This window comes from Chelonia mydas, chromosome 3, assembly GCF_015237465.2.
Source record: "Chelonia mydas isolate rCheMyd1 chromosome 3, rCheMyd1.pri.v2, whole genome shotgun sequence".
In the NCBI taxonomy this organism is placed as follows: Eukaryota; Metazoa; Chordata; order Testudines; family Cheloniidae; genus Chelonia; species Chelonia mydas.
Genome location: NC_057851.1, coordinates 38937770 through 38951800, shown reverse-complemented (window position 1 = coordinate 38951800; position 14031 = coordinate 38937770). Strand labels below are relative to the sequence as shown.

The 14031-nt window shown below is 40.4% G+C and overlaps 1 protein-coding gene across 6 annotated transcripts in view; it reads right to left on the bottom strand.

The window, feature by feature from the left end:
• The window catches only part of ARHGEF10 (Rho guanine nucleotide exchange factor 10), a 180244-nt gene that overhangs the window by 141839 nt on the left and 24374 nt on the right, over window positions 1–14031 (bottom strand). For all 6 annotated transcript variants that reach the window (XM_043542338.1, XM_043542336.1, XM_043542335.1 and 3 more), the window contains exon 2: window positions 12455–12538. In XM_043542338.1, coding sequence (XP_043398273.1) covers window positions 12455–12491 — 37 coding nt within the window. In that variant the 5' untranslated portion in view covers window positions 12492–12538. The remainder of the gene's footprint in view (window positions 1–12454; window positions 12539–14031) is intronic.

Below are 14031 nucleotides of genomic sequence, written 5' to 3'. Positions count from 1 at the left end.
TTGTTATCTTGGATATAGCATCACCGTTCTTAGCATTTGTATTTGAATGTGTTTGGGTAACTCTTTACCAGAGGAAGCTGCAGCTCTATTACACTCCAAAAAGCACATGCCATGGTATTTATGCAAACTCAGGAAAATCTATTTCAAGGAGTTTAGTCCTTTCACTAAGTCTTTGAATTTCTGAAGCTTTATACCAAATCCTCCCTTGGCTTTCATGCTGACAGAAATTGTAGATTCACTTTTCCCAAATCATTTGTCTTTGTATGCTCCCAGCCTAACCACGTGAAGGGTAAAAGCCCACTACTTTTATCCCTGAATGCACTTCTTGCTTCAACAAGCTCCTTCTCCAAGGTCAGAGTAAGTGGTCTTAAATGAAAGAACATTAACTCTTTCGTGCCTTAAAAAAGTAAATTTGTTTGCTCTCTGGCGTATTTTAACATCTGTCCCTTTCTCCAATATCAGATTTTTATTATTTTGTTTATTGATAAGGATACGATTGTCACAGACCTCTGCTCGGGCTCCCACTGTCAGACCCAGGTGGCAGGGCTGTGACTACAGCCCCGCTGTGACCAGACCCTAATTTTGTCCTCCCCCACCCCCCGTGACTGTTGGGTGAATTTTGCTTAATTTTACCGTGACGTTATCATATCCATATTTATTGATAAATTGGGTTTTCTCCAATATGAACACACAGAAAAGTTGTAGGTTGTAAATGTAAAAGAAAATCAGGGCTCTTTATACCTTAATCTTCAGTCACAAAGCCAGAAATCTGAGGTAAGATTGTGAATGACCCTTACACAGGCGAGCAAGCAAAAGAAGGAACATGCAAGGAGAATTCAAACCCTTTGAATGCCATGCATAAGGGCCACCTATGATAGCCACCCCTCTGCATATTGTCCCAAAGGTGGTACCCACTCCCTTCAAATGGACTGCTCAACACATTTTCCTTTTTCCCACCCCCTAGGTACTCAACCACTCAGGGTGATCCCTTTAGGCACAGTCCTTCCCTGAACTCCTCCCAGTACACTGTGGCCCCAATCGGAGGACACAATTTGGCCCTGTATTTTTCTGGCTCCCAACTGAATTATCTGTCTCCAACAGAGCTGGCAGAAAAATTTTCAACAAAACAACTCCCATCAGAAAATGCAGTTTTGTCAATATCTAAATATTTTGTGGAAACATGTTGATTTTAATGAAATTTTTGATGGGAAATGTTAACAGGAAGAATTATGAACAAATCACTTTCATTTTCTTATTCTGATGATACGAAAACATTTCATTTCAATAAGGTAAAAACAATTAGTTGACATATGACTGTCAATTCAATTCACAAACTTTTATTTAAAGTAAAATTAAATACATTTACATGATTATATTTAATAGAATATATTTCGTACAATATAGTTAGTATTTTAATATCATAAAAGTCCAAGCTAAATTATTCAGTGGTTCCAAATATAATTTTTTAATTTTATTTTCATTCTCTGGGAAATTTCAGAACTGCAGCAGTTTGTTCTGATTCTGAATGAAAAAAAACTTTGAAATTTCAGAATTTCCTGCAGAAGAGAAATTCTAGTTACTGACCATCTCTAGTCACTAAGCTCCTCTCTATACTGCAGTTGGAAGGTGTGATTGCAGTACACCCACACTTTAATCAAAAGCTAGTTAAAGAAAAATTATTTATTAACTCAAGTAAAGCAGCTCAAGTAACAATAGCAGTGAAGCTGCAGCAGCATGGGTGGTGGCCCCTCAGGTATGTACCCAGGGTCCCAGGTGTACAGGACTAGGCCATGCCATGACCTGTACAGCCACAGCTTCACCGCTATTACTACTTGAACTAGCTTTGAGCTAGCTCAAAGCAAAGCTATCTTGGGCATGTCTACACTTGCTGCAATTCCATATCTTGACTGTCGTGTAGTCATATCCTATGTCACTGATTTATCCAAGTACCTAAGCATGCACTTTAACTTTAAGCACTAGTTCAAATGGGACTATTCGTAGCTTAAAAGTGGGTAGTGCTTAAATATCTTGCTGATTCACGGTCTACATGGTAATTTTTTTATAGCTTTAATATTACTGTGAATCAGTGGGGATACTAATACAGATGGCTTTGCTAGTTCTGTTTATGTGAAACTGTAAGCAGGTAGCTGTTCAAGAAACGCCATCTCTTGAGGTTTCATGTTTTGGATACTATCTCAGCATATCACCTGTAAAGCCTGTTCTTTCTCTCTGAATTTTTTTTTTTTTAAATCTAGCTTCTGCCTATAAACTATCCCAATGCAAACAAAGAAAAAAAAATTACTTTGTGCCAAACCATTGCAGTAAAACACTTAGTAAAGACCATATCCTCTCAATCTGCTTCTTCAGCACTGCAACCTGCTCTCAAGTATCTGTATATTCTCCCATTGGTTTGTCCAGGCAATCATATTTGGTAGACTGTGATTGAATTGACCTCAAAAGTTGTGATAGTGGTCTGGAGTATATCCAGTTTCTCTCTGTATAGAATCTACCAGAGATTTAAAAATTACTTTGGGGTGGTAAGCCACAGAAATTGGGAAGGAAGTGGGGGAAAGAGGGATACATTTTCAGACTCCATTCACCGGACTTCTCACCTCTGCTTTGGCTTTAATCATGCTCAAAATTTTGTTTATTTCTCATCTTCCCCATCTAAGTGTCCAGTAAATTGCAAAACGTTACCTTCTCCTCTTCTTTCCCACAAGGCAGGGGAGGAATGTTCTGCCTTTACAATAATGTTAACATTTGTAACTATAAATCAATGAAAAAGGAAATTTAGTGTTACAACACCCGCTGCCTCTTTGATTGAAGGTGTACACTTTGAAATGATTTCACCACACCTTGATCTTACTTCGTATATCTACTGAAAAAACAAAGACACACGTAGACATCCTCAACCTTGAATTTCACTTAACATTTACTGTTACATAGCATTTTGTAGAGCTGATCCAAAAATACCAATTATTTTTCTAAGAAAACTTCAAAAAAAGGTTTAATTTTTTCATTTGTTGTAATTTCCCCACTAAAAATTAGATTTTCTATACAGAAGTAAAAATGGGGAGGGGATCACTTTTTAACAAACACTTCTGGCAAAATTTCACCAAAAATGAAATTTTTCCATTAAAGAGGTCTGTCTAGACACAAAGCCATTTTTTGTCAAAATTGTTTGTTGGCTAAAAAAATTCAGTATGCTGGAATATTCTGTATGTTCATAACCACATCTGCAACCCCAGGGGCAATTCATTTGTCCCCATGTTCACAACAGCTTGTTTGGTATTGTTTGGAGGAGAATTTAGCCTAAACCATCTCTGAGAATCTGTATCCAAGATTGCTGGCTGAGAAATGTTTTTTTTGATCCTGCAGAAAGTTTTGATGCAAATGAATTCCCCCCCCCCCATCACCTAATTCATCTAAAATTAAATCAATCAGGGTTTGGGTTTTATGATAAAAACAGAACACAACACAACATTTTTGAGGAAAGCAGACTGTAAAAATTTCGGATTCACCGAAAACTTGAGTTTCCATCATAAAAAAGGGTTAGATGGGAAAATGTTGAGAAGCTCTACTACTCATGCAGTTATCTACTTTTTCCTCAGCCATCCTTAAAAGGCCCACATATTTTATTTCCTCTCTGGTGTCAGGAAAACAGCACCAACAAATGCCTCATTCAATAGTTCAGCTACCATCTTCAGCTTAACTCAAAGAAGCTTTAATTGACAATCTTATACCTAGAGAGAAAAATCGTAACAATAACACATAAGAGATAACACCTTGTCTATGCAAATTCTACAGAAAGCACCACTTGATTGGTCCTAGACTTAGTTATGGAATACTGAAATATTGACCTGAACCTACAGTATAGCAGAAAAAAAATTATTGCCTATTGCAAAACCATCTGCTCTGCCTCCTGCCAATGAGTCCTGGTTATGTGCCCCAAAGTACGGGAGGGAGGTAAGCTCAGCTTCCCCTTATACAGTAGGATGCCGGTTTTACCAACTAATTGGGGATTGAGGAGTTCATAAAAATAGAAAAGCTCATAAAATTGAACACCTTAAAATTACAGTAGGTACTGTGTATACCTTTCAGCACAGGACCCTGTATCACTTTCTTCTTGTCCTGGAAACAATTGCAAAGTAATTCCCAATGTTTTGAGGGCATCTGAATGTGAAGGAATGTCAATTTGTTCTTCGGCAACATCATATCTGTTATGCAATTTTTTTCCAGTCAGGATAAATGGTTCTTCTAAGTCTGGTTAATAAAAATCAAGGTTCTACTGTACTCTGGTTTCGCTGTTGGACTTCAAATGTCAGAAATATCTTAACATTCTCCCATGAATACACAAATCAATAAAATTTCCCTTTATAAATATATTCCCTTTTCATTTCAAAAACAAATTAATTATAATTCTACCCAGGCCAGACATGAGTTCATCTTCTTTTCCCCTATTATTAACGTCTATCAGCCTTTCTTTGGTCTCATGAAGTCAAACAGATTTCAATTCAGATCTCTGAGACTTGTTCCAGCATATTTAGTTCACTCAAGTTCAGTCAGGCAACAATAGCACATTACGGAGCAGTACAAAGATTTACTCGGATTAAAGATATCAATTAAAAATTATTTAGCAGAGAGATATCAGGAAACATCAAAATGGACAAGCTAGCCTTTCTTATTGCAATACTAATGAATGGACCACATCTGATAAGTTTCAGAGTCACAAATGAGTAGTGACTGGTTTGCTGGCTTCTTTCAAAGGGGTGGAGTGGGCGAGGGTTGTAAATATTGTATTGTAAATATTGTATTTGGAAGTAAATCTTTACTTCGCAAATTTCTTTGTCTTTCTTAACTCACTTGATTAGAGGAAACACACGTGACTGGGGTGACGTAAATTTGTAGATGTATTGCTGACCATCTAAATATTTTTACTGCTCTTAGAGACCCTGAATGTACTGTTCAATTAATTAATTGATCCTTACTTTAACTGATTTATTTTTCCTGTTATTTATTGAGAGTAATGTGATCTTTTAAGTTTTTCTATTCTAAATGGGATTCAGACATCAAGCTGCAAACAGCTTCCGAAACAAAGGACTATTCATAACTACAATTCATATTCTGTTCTCATTCTTCTCCAATCTTGGCTTAATTTTTTACCATCATTTCTAACTGTCTGCTGAAAACAGACGCCTCTTACAAACAATGCAGCATAGCCAAAGACCAACTCCCTTTATGATTGCAGTTTAATTTAGGCAATGATCTTATTAAAACCCCCAAAGCAAGCATGGTAATGCTGACTTATTCTGTTTTAACATGAAATATGGGCCCACTTATCTCACAGCCCCTAACCTTCATAAACCAAATCACAAGACACATATCAATTGATTTCCTTACCAATATTATGAAAACTCCAGTTTAACTGCCTCGTTTCAGTGTCATTCACAACACAAGTTTAATAAAAATATTTCTTGATGCTGCCAGAAATATCATATTATTCAACCGGAACTGAACAAGGTAAATGAATAATGATATATATACACACAGCACCTTTAATCTCACAGTGCATGTTGTAAACAGTATGGAATTCACTTCATCTGGCAATGACATACAGCCATCTCTGGAGCAAAGCGTGGCAGCTGCTTAAAAGCTCACTACAATAGCACAGAACAGTTGAAGTAAGGAAATGCAGAAGAAGAATACACACAACTGGAGAGTTTTTACACTAAACATCATGAAATTTCAACGCAGTTTTAAACAGATATTTAAGGAACAAAAGAACGCACTATATAGGCATGGTTCTGGAGTTTTAATACAACTAGAAGAGAAATTTTTTAGAGCAATCTGACAAAGCTAATTGCTACTAAGCAGCCTATCTTGCTGTTCTGCAGCTACACTATTTGGTTAGGATGATTTATTTTTAGGACAACTCTGATTAGCGCAAAGTATTGAGGGCTTGATCCAAAGACTCCCATTGATTTCATTATGTTCTGAATCTGCCACTGATGAGGTATGCTACCTTGCCCCAGGAATAAGAGGTAGCAACCAAATAAAAGGTGGGGAAACAAACACACCAAAAAAGGTCTGTTAAAAGCAAATCGATGATTTTTCTCCTTCAGGCAGGCAACAATTTTTCTGGTACCCATTCCTGCTGAGGAAGCAGGCAGGCCAGTTTCCTTCTCAACAGGGTCCCAATAAGTATCTCTAATTCCTCCCAGAGGGAAGGGAAAGTAGCAGAGGGGATCCCAGTTTACAGGGTCAGAAGGACTGTTCCCATGTGGGTAGGAAGAAAAAACAACCTTTGTGACAGGGTAGTAGGAGAAGTAATACCCTTTTCAACATAGTACCATAAACAAATACAAAATAGATGGCATCAGAGCAACCAGACCCAAGTCCTTGCTGGTCAGTGTGAAGAAAGCACAGCTACAGGGAGAAATGCAGTGCGCAGAAATCACCAGTCCATCTGTTTCTATGGCTGCAAGTCTTTCCTTCCAGGCCTGGCAACTACCGCAGTGTCTGCATTCCACAACATGTCCCTTCACTGTCCAGATGGGTGTGGAGCACATACTTGGCTACAGTAATTAATAAGAAACATAATAGTGCATTGTACATGGTCTTCGTTTACCCTTAATGCTTAATCTTTAAAGTCTCGTCTCTGCTGGTGGGGAGGCCACCAGTATATTTTAATTATTATTATTGTCTCAAACGAATCAACAAATATTAAAAGCAATGTTCCACCTCTTGTATATGCATGCATGAGCACACATATATGAGAGCAGTGAACATGGGCTGGCAGTATCCGAGCTCAGAAGTGCCAGGTTTTTTTGGTTTTGCCTTTTTTCTTTTTTTTTTTTTTTTTTTTTTTTTTTTTAAATAAGAGTCCTTTTTCAATCTCTTCCTGCTAATACATATGCCCACTGAAAATAAACAAAAACATAAATACTGGGGAATTCCTGATGTTTGTGCCTCAAAGGAGAATCACTTTTAAAAAAGTCAAGTCACTTGGGAGGGGTAAGGGAGCATGACAACCACCATCTTTTAAAATTTTCTGCAGTGCCTCCATTTGCTCTGTGGGAGTTAACTGATGTAAACTTGTCACCATGAAATTAAATTGTTGCATGAATGGAATGTCAGTATTACACACACACACGAAATTCAGCAGCATGTGTTTGCTACAGTTAGTTATGTTGTATGAGCACAATAAAGGGAGGAGGAGATGAAGGAAACACATGCACCACTTTCCCAGATATTGTTCCTCCTGTAGACCTCAGCTGCCTCTTAAACATGCCTATAATATGCCTCAGTTGGGACAGAGTTACTGCCCACCTTGCGTAAGGACTTCTCCACACGTTACGTTAATCCACACCAGAAGTGTGTGAATTCTAATGAGCACTAGTGTATTGCACACTAACTGGCCCGGATGGACCCTGCTGGCATGCACTAGAAGTTCCCTAAGCGGTGTTAATGTAATCTTGTTTCAAACAGTACAACATTAACATGTTAGTGTTAGTGTGTGACATGCTAATGCACCCTAGAATTTACACCCTTCTGGTGCAGACTAATGCACCAGGTAGACAAATCCTAAAACAATCATACTTTGCATTGACATGACAACTGTAATTCACCCTCATATCACCCCCACGAGGAAGATGGGGATAATATTGCTAACCTATTTTACACATGGAGATGCTGAGGTAGAGAGACATGGTGAAGTTACTTGTCCAGGGCTACACAGGAAGTCAGGGGCAGAGCCAGGAATAGAATTCAAGACACCTGATGCCCAGCTTTGCACTGCAGATCATGCTGCCTCCCATCAACAGGAAAGAATCCAGATAACTTTCAAATCTCAGGCTGCATTTGTGGGGGTGGCAGACAGAGATGCTGAGTAATATCTATTGACTTACTTAGATTTTTTTCCCCTCCTCTAACAATTTGGCCCTTAGACTATAGTTCAGGACTTTAAGATGGCTGTGGATCCTCCGAGAAAGAATACCACCATGTACCAGAGGCCACTGGAGTCAGTGCACAGCATGGATCTCAGTGCCACCCCTGCTCAGCATCCTAGCAATGTGCTCATCTGTTGAATGTTTCTAGCTCCCTTTGTGCTGCTGTTGTATGTCTATGTCCATCCAGAGCCAGAGAGAGGGGTTTACATGTTGACCACAGGCCTTACCTCCACCTCTCAGGCACATGAGTTTGGGCAGGGGGACTTAGCCACCTCCCCAACTAATCAGCAGAGGGAAGGGGAGAGAGACGTCCAGTTTGCTAAGCGTGGACTTCAGTTCCTCCCCATATATCTCCTTAGCAAGTGGCAGGGAACATCTTGAGAGCCCACCTTCTTGCCCTGCACCCCATGATATTCGAGTCATGCCATTCTAGTAGCTGCAATGTGAACAGGAGAGCGAATAACATGTGGGTTTTGATGGGACAGAGCAAAAACATAGCAAGGTTAGTATGGAACAAGAGGGTAGGAGGAGCAAAAATGCCACCCTAAAGATCCCAGTATAGAGAAGGGGAAGAAAGGGAGTTGGGAAAATAAGGCCAACATTTTACAAAGATCGTTAGCATTAAAAAAAAAAAATCACAAGGTTTGCCATGCTGCATTAGATCCATGGTCCACCTAGCCCTGTATCCGGGCTGCCTGGGATAGGAGCCAGAATCACACGCTTCAGTTAGGCACCTGCATCTTCATTTAGAGATCTTAAAGGAGGGGCCTGAGCACTCTCAAATACATTCTACAGGGACTGTCTTTCTGAAAGTCAGGTCAATTTCATTCAGGTGCCTAAATATGGATTTAGGTTCCTAAAGTTCAGCTCCCAAGTTTGAAAATTTTGACCCAATTGCTTAAAGTGAACTTTTTATTTGAGTTTCTTTTCCCCAATTAACCATCATCAATATTTAGATCAGTATCCAAAAGAAACTCAGATATAACCTTCCCAGCACCCAAATTCATGACTGTCTCCTGCTATGAGCACTTTGGGGGAAAAGATCCCATGAGCCCAGTCATAAGTGAAACGGTCATCCTATAACACATGTATTCTCCCCCGTGAGGCACAGGTCACTATATCTTCTTAGCAACACTGGTGTCTGAGCTGGAAAACAAGGGCATTTTAGGGCAATTACTGAGATTTCCTATTGTATTCGGCATCATGGAATCTTTCCTGTAATCTAACTTCCAGGCCTTCTATTAGCATCGGGTTTTCTCAAGAGAGAAATCATTAGTAAATTCAAATCTGCTCGTTCATTAAAGTCATTCACATCCTGGAGCTCATATAAATCACCACATTAATTAAAAAGTAATCTAGCTTCAGGAATCTTTAGACTGTAAGCTCTTCGGAACAGGGGTTTTGTGTTCATTGGCAACAGTGTCAGTAAAAGTAGGGTCTAGAGCAACATGTTGGCACATTTTAAATAAGTCAGATCTCAGTAAATAAAGGAACTAAAATTTGCTGTTATCTGTCTAAAATGTGAGTCAGAAGTTAGGTCCTGACTCAACAAAGCACTCCAGTGTGCTTAACTTTAAGTACATAAGTAGACTCATTGGCACACATGCTTAAAGTAACACATGGGCTAAAATGCTTCACTAATCGGAGCCTTAGATGCCACAACTACAATTATTTTGCTAGATCTCTTTGTTCAATAATAGGCTCAGCCCATGTGCAGAATGAGTCTTTCCCCCGCTAACGTACATTCGTTAGATATGGGCAGTCTGATAAAGGGATTTTTTTCATCTTTCTGTAGTAACTGGATATCCTGCCAATGCTCATAATTCATCACTAAACAAAACCAAGAGTCACATCCAGAGCAATAACAGCAAGGATTTAAGAGAGAGGGAGAGAGAGCGCGTGTGCATTTTGGAAGGATCTAAACCCTCACGCTTCAAGGCAAAAGTCAACCTCAAAATAGTGGGGCCAGATGAAATCTTTCCTTATGGGCATGTTATTCCATAACTGCAGAGTTTTTTCACCTTTCTCTAAAGCATCTGGTATGCAACACTGTCATAGACAGGATACTAGACTAGATGGAGCACTGCTCTGATTCAGAATGGGAATTCCTATGTTCCTACCTAGTCATCACTCAACAAAACCAAGACAAGTGATTTTTAACGTTTATGGCAACTGGAAAATGTTTACAGATTCACAGATTCCAAGGCCAGAAGGGACCATTGTGATCATCCAGTCTGACCTTCTGTATAACACAGGCCATCAAACTTTCTCAAAATAATTCCTAGAGCACAGCTTTTAGAAAAACATCCAATTTTGATTTTAAAATGGTCAGTGATAGAAAATCTACACTGCTGGAGAATCTTCTCAGCTGGTATGAAGTAAAATGAAGTTTTAATGTAATATATATGAAGGAGAAAGATTCAGACAATCTGAAATAGTTACATATACAAATAGTTAAATAACTCAGGGAAGAAACAAGATGGTGATGCTAACTAGGGAAACAATGTAGAAAGAAACTCCTCTGGCTGTCCTGTCAAGATGCAAATGGTGCATAATGGACACAAGTGCCTACATACCTTACTGTGCTCACCATAAATCCACAAATGAAACAGAAAAAGCCTAAAGGTGAATTCTCTCTCCAGCACAGTATACACAGACCAATGGGAGAGGGAGGGGCAAAGGTAGCTTTGTATGTAATGCCATCTTTGAGCTCTCAGGATTCTGGGCTACTCTACCCCTCAGAATAAATCAAAGCAGCTAGAGGCCTGAAAGAGCTTCCTATAGGCTCCTCCACAATCTGGAGCACCCAGAATTTTCCATAGTGGTCCATACTATAGTGGACAGCCCCATCCTCTCCCATTCCTTGCTCCGCCTTTGCACGCCCCCTGTGCCAGGTCTTGTCAGAGGGCAAATGTAGTCTCTGCACCTAGGGAAGTCTCCCTCAGCTTCCATTAGGCCACATTACAGCAGCCCCCGTTAGACCACAAAAATCATAGATCAGACAGCCTGAAGGACAGAATCGGTCCCCAAGATCTTTGAGGTAGGAAACTTGTCCTATTGCATGTTCTAAAGAGCTATGTAAGTTGAAGGCGCTATGTAAATTATTTCCATTTTTACTTCTAATAATACTAACAAAAAGAAAAGTTTATATCCAAATCAAACCAGCACTGACACATTTCTGAGTGATTGATTGATTGGCAATCCCTCAATTTGAGACGATCTCTACCATGGATGTACATATGGGTCCTGAGATGACTCAGGGTCCGATCCTGGAACCACAAATCCACCCACAGTAGGTACAGACATTTTTTGGCAGGCCAGCGGCCTACCGGGAGAAAGCTATTTCTTTTTCCTTCCTCCTCTCTCACTCTTTTCAGCTTCGAGGGCGAACATTCCATATTGCAAAAGTCACTGTCTTTTTATAGCTTTGACCGAAGGCAGAATGATCCCACTGGATGTGGCAATCCACCCAGGAGTGTATGAGACAGCCTAGGTTTACAGCACCTTTTCTAGCCCTCTCCCCACGCAGGGTGAACAGAGGGGATCCTAAACAGGACTGCTCAGTCGCGATAGTAGCTGCCGAACTGCACCCCTGTCTAAGGCCAGGTGCCAGATGACCATCTAACTACCACCGCCTGTGTGCAGATTCATGGCTATGGACTACCAAATTCACTAATCCTGTCCCTGTCACCACAGGGCTTGGAAGATTGGAGAGATGTTATTTCCCATGGTAAAAGCTTGTGCATGATTTTGTTTAACATGGGGAAGCTGGTGCACCTACAGCGACCACACAGTCATGACAAGTTGGAGGTCTGGGGCCCAGTGGCAGAGAAAGTCCAAGATGACTGTGGATCTCCACTTGCTGCAGCCTTCATCCGCTTTCACAGCTGTGGAGATCCCCCTTCCGCCTGATCCATCATTGAGGACTTGGGGGATTGGACTGTGCTTGTCTGGGACCTCCCCTCAGTTCTGTTCGCCTTGGGAGATCCTCCCAGGAACATGAAGCTCCCAGCAACTCAGCTCTGAGGATCATTGGAACACACAAGCCCCTTCACCACAACAAAGTGAGAGTCCTCAAAGAGGACATTTCTGAGCATATAATAATTGTGTATCAGTCTAATCAACTTTTAACACCTCATATTGGAGACAGTAACTGGCAGAGCTCAGAAATCAGATCAACAGATGAGGAAATTCATAGCAATGGAGAGACTGTTAAAAATGAAACTTCATTCTTGATCCCGTGCTCACAGAAATCATTGGAAAGAATCTGACATAATGCGCCAGCAATTAGGCCTTAAATATACATAACCCCTGAAGAATGGCTGAGGAATAATGGTTAAAGAACAAACACAAAATGTGTTCATGAGGATAATGCCAACATGTACAACAAAAACACCTGGGGGCGGGGGGAGATCAAATTGACTAAAGATTTTGGGAGTGATTAGTGGAGAGGGGATATATCTGTCACACTGTGAGCAACTAAAAAGCTGGAATATTCCAGTTACCTTCATGTGGTGGGGGAGGGAAATCCTCTGCCTCCATACTGCTGTGTCCACTAATTTTCTGTTCCTTTAACAGAACGAATACCTCTGCAAGAAAGCACATTTTTTGAAGGTAAGCATTGTTTCCAGATTTAGCGAGTCTGCTTTTTGATTTAGCATAGTCTCATACTTTAGCCATCGAATACCATCGTTAATTTCTTCGGACAAGAGAGGGGGAGCAAAAGGCCCTGGAGCCTGATTTTCTTGTGCTCAGCATTCACAATTGTGGTCAGATTTTCTGATGAGCTCAGCTCTCATTTGGGCGCCTAAATGAGAGCCAGATTTTCAAAAGTGCCCAGTACCGCTAGCTCCCACTGTAACACTGAAGTTCATTTGATAAACTGAGCATGTTTCAGCGCCTACTTGCTTTGAAAATCTGCCCCCAAACTATGGGTGCTGAGCCCTTCTGTAAAATCCTTTCTCCCATCACACACAGGGTCAGAAGTGCTAAAATACTCATAAAGGCATGACAATTCATTTTCCACTTGGCAGTTAACATCCAAAAATCACCAGTCCCAACACCATGGAGTTAACTTGCTTGTTAGCAAACACCACATTGATGTATCTTTTTCCTTGCAACAAATAACTAACTTAGGTGGACCTTGCAGTAATAATTTGCAGTGCCAGATAAGGCTGCCTTTGTTCACCTTGAGAAGTAACAACCATTGCATTTTACCACTTTGACGGTCTTTCTCTAGTTTTTGTTCAAGTTGTTGTTGACTTTTAAAGAAGTCCAGAAAAAAATGGTTCTGTTTAACAAGTTCTAACAAAAAACCCCTTTTAAACTCAACTTTTCTGGAAAGTGTGAAAAAATTGATTAAGCCCCACCTCTACCTCTATTTACCTTTAGGAAAGGAATGGAACAAGAAGGGTGTCTGGGTATCCCACTTCCAGCCTGAGCTTCTAAAGGCAACCTGATCACCCTCCTCTCTTGTGCAATACAACTACTATGCACTCGAGTGGGCCTAATGTTCTCAATGACTTAAGTGTAACAAGATTCTCTGGATCATCTCCACATTTTGACCCAGAGTGCACCATGGAAGAGAAAAATCCCAGAATATGAGAGACCCTTTTCTCTCTTCCCAAAACATTATCAATTATTATTGTTTGTATTATAGCAACGCTTAGATGGCCCAACTGGGCTTCATTGTCCTAGACGCTATGGTAAGAGACAGATCTGCCCTAGAGAGCTTCCAGTCTAAACAGACAAGACAGTCAAAGGGGAAGAGGGTAAACAGAGGCAGACAGGGGTGAAGTGACTTTCCCAAGATTACACAACAAGTCAGTGGCAGAGTCAGGATGGGAACCCAGGTTTCCTGAGTCCCAGTCCCAAGAGGCCCATTTCTGGTTCATTCAAAAAAGGAGTAAGTGGAAAGGATTTCACAGGGTTTGGGCCTAGATCATCCCACAATGCAAGGAGTGGGAAAGACTTCAGAGTCTATAAAAGTATGGAAAGTCAAAGGGCTTGTCTACATGGTGTGGTAGCGCACTGTACAGGGCTGTGATTTATACATGCACTAACATGTTGTGCATTACTTGGT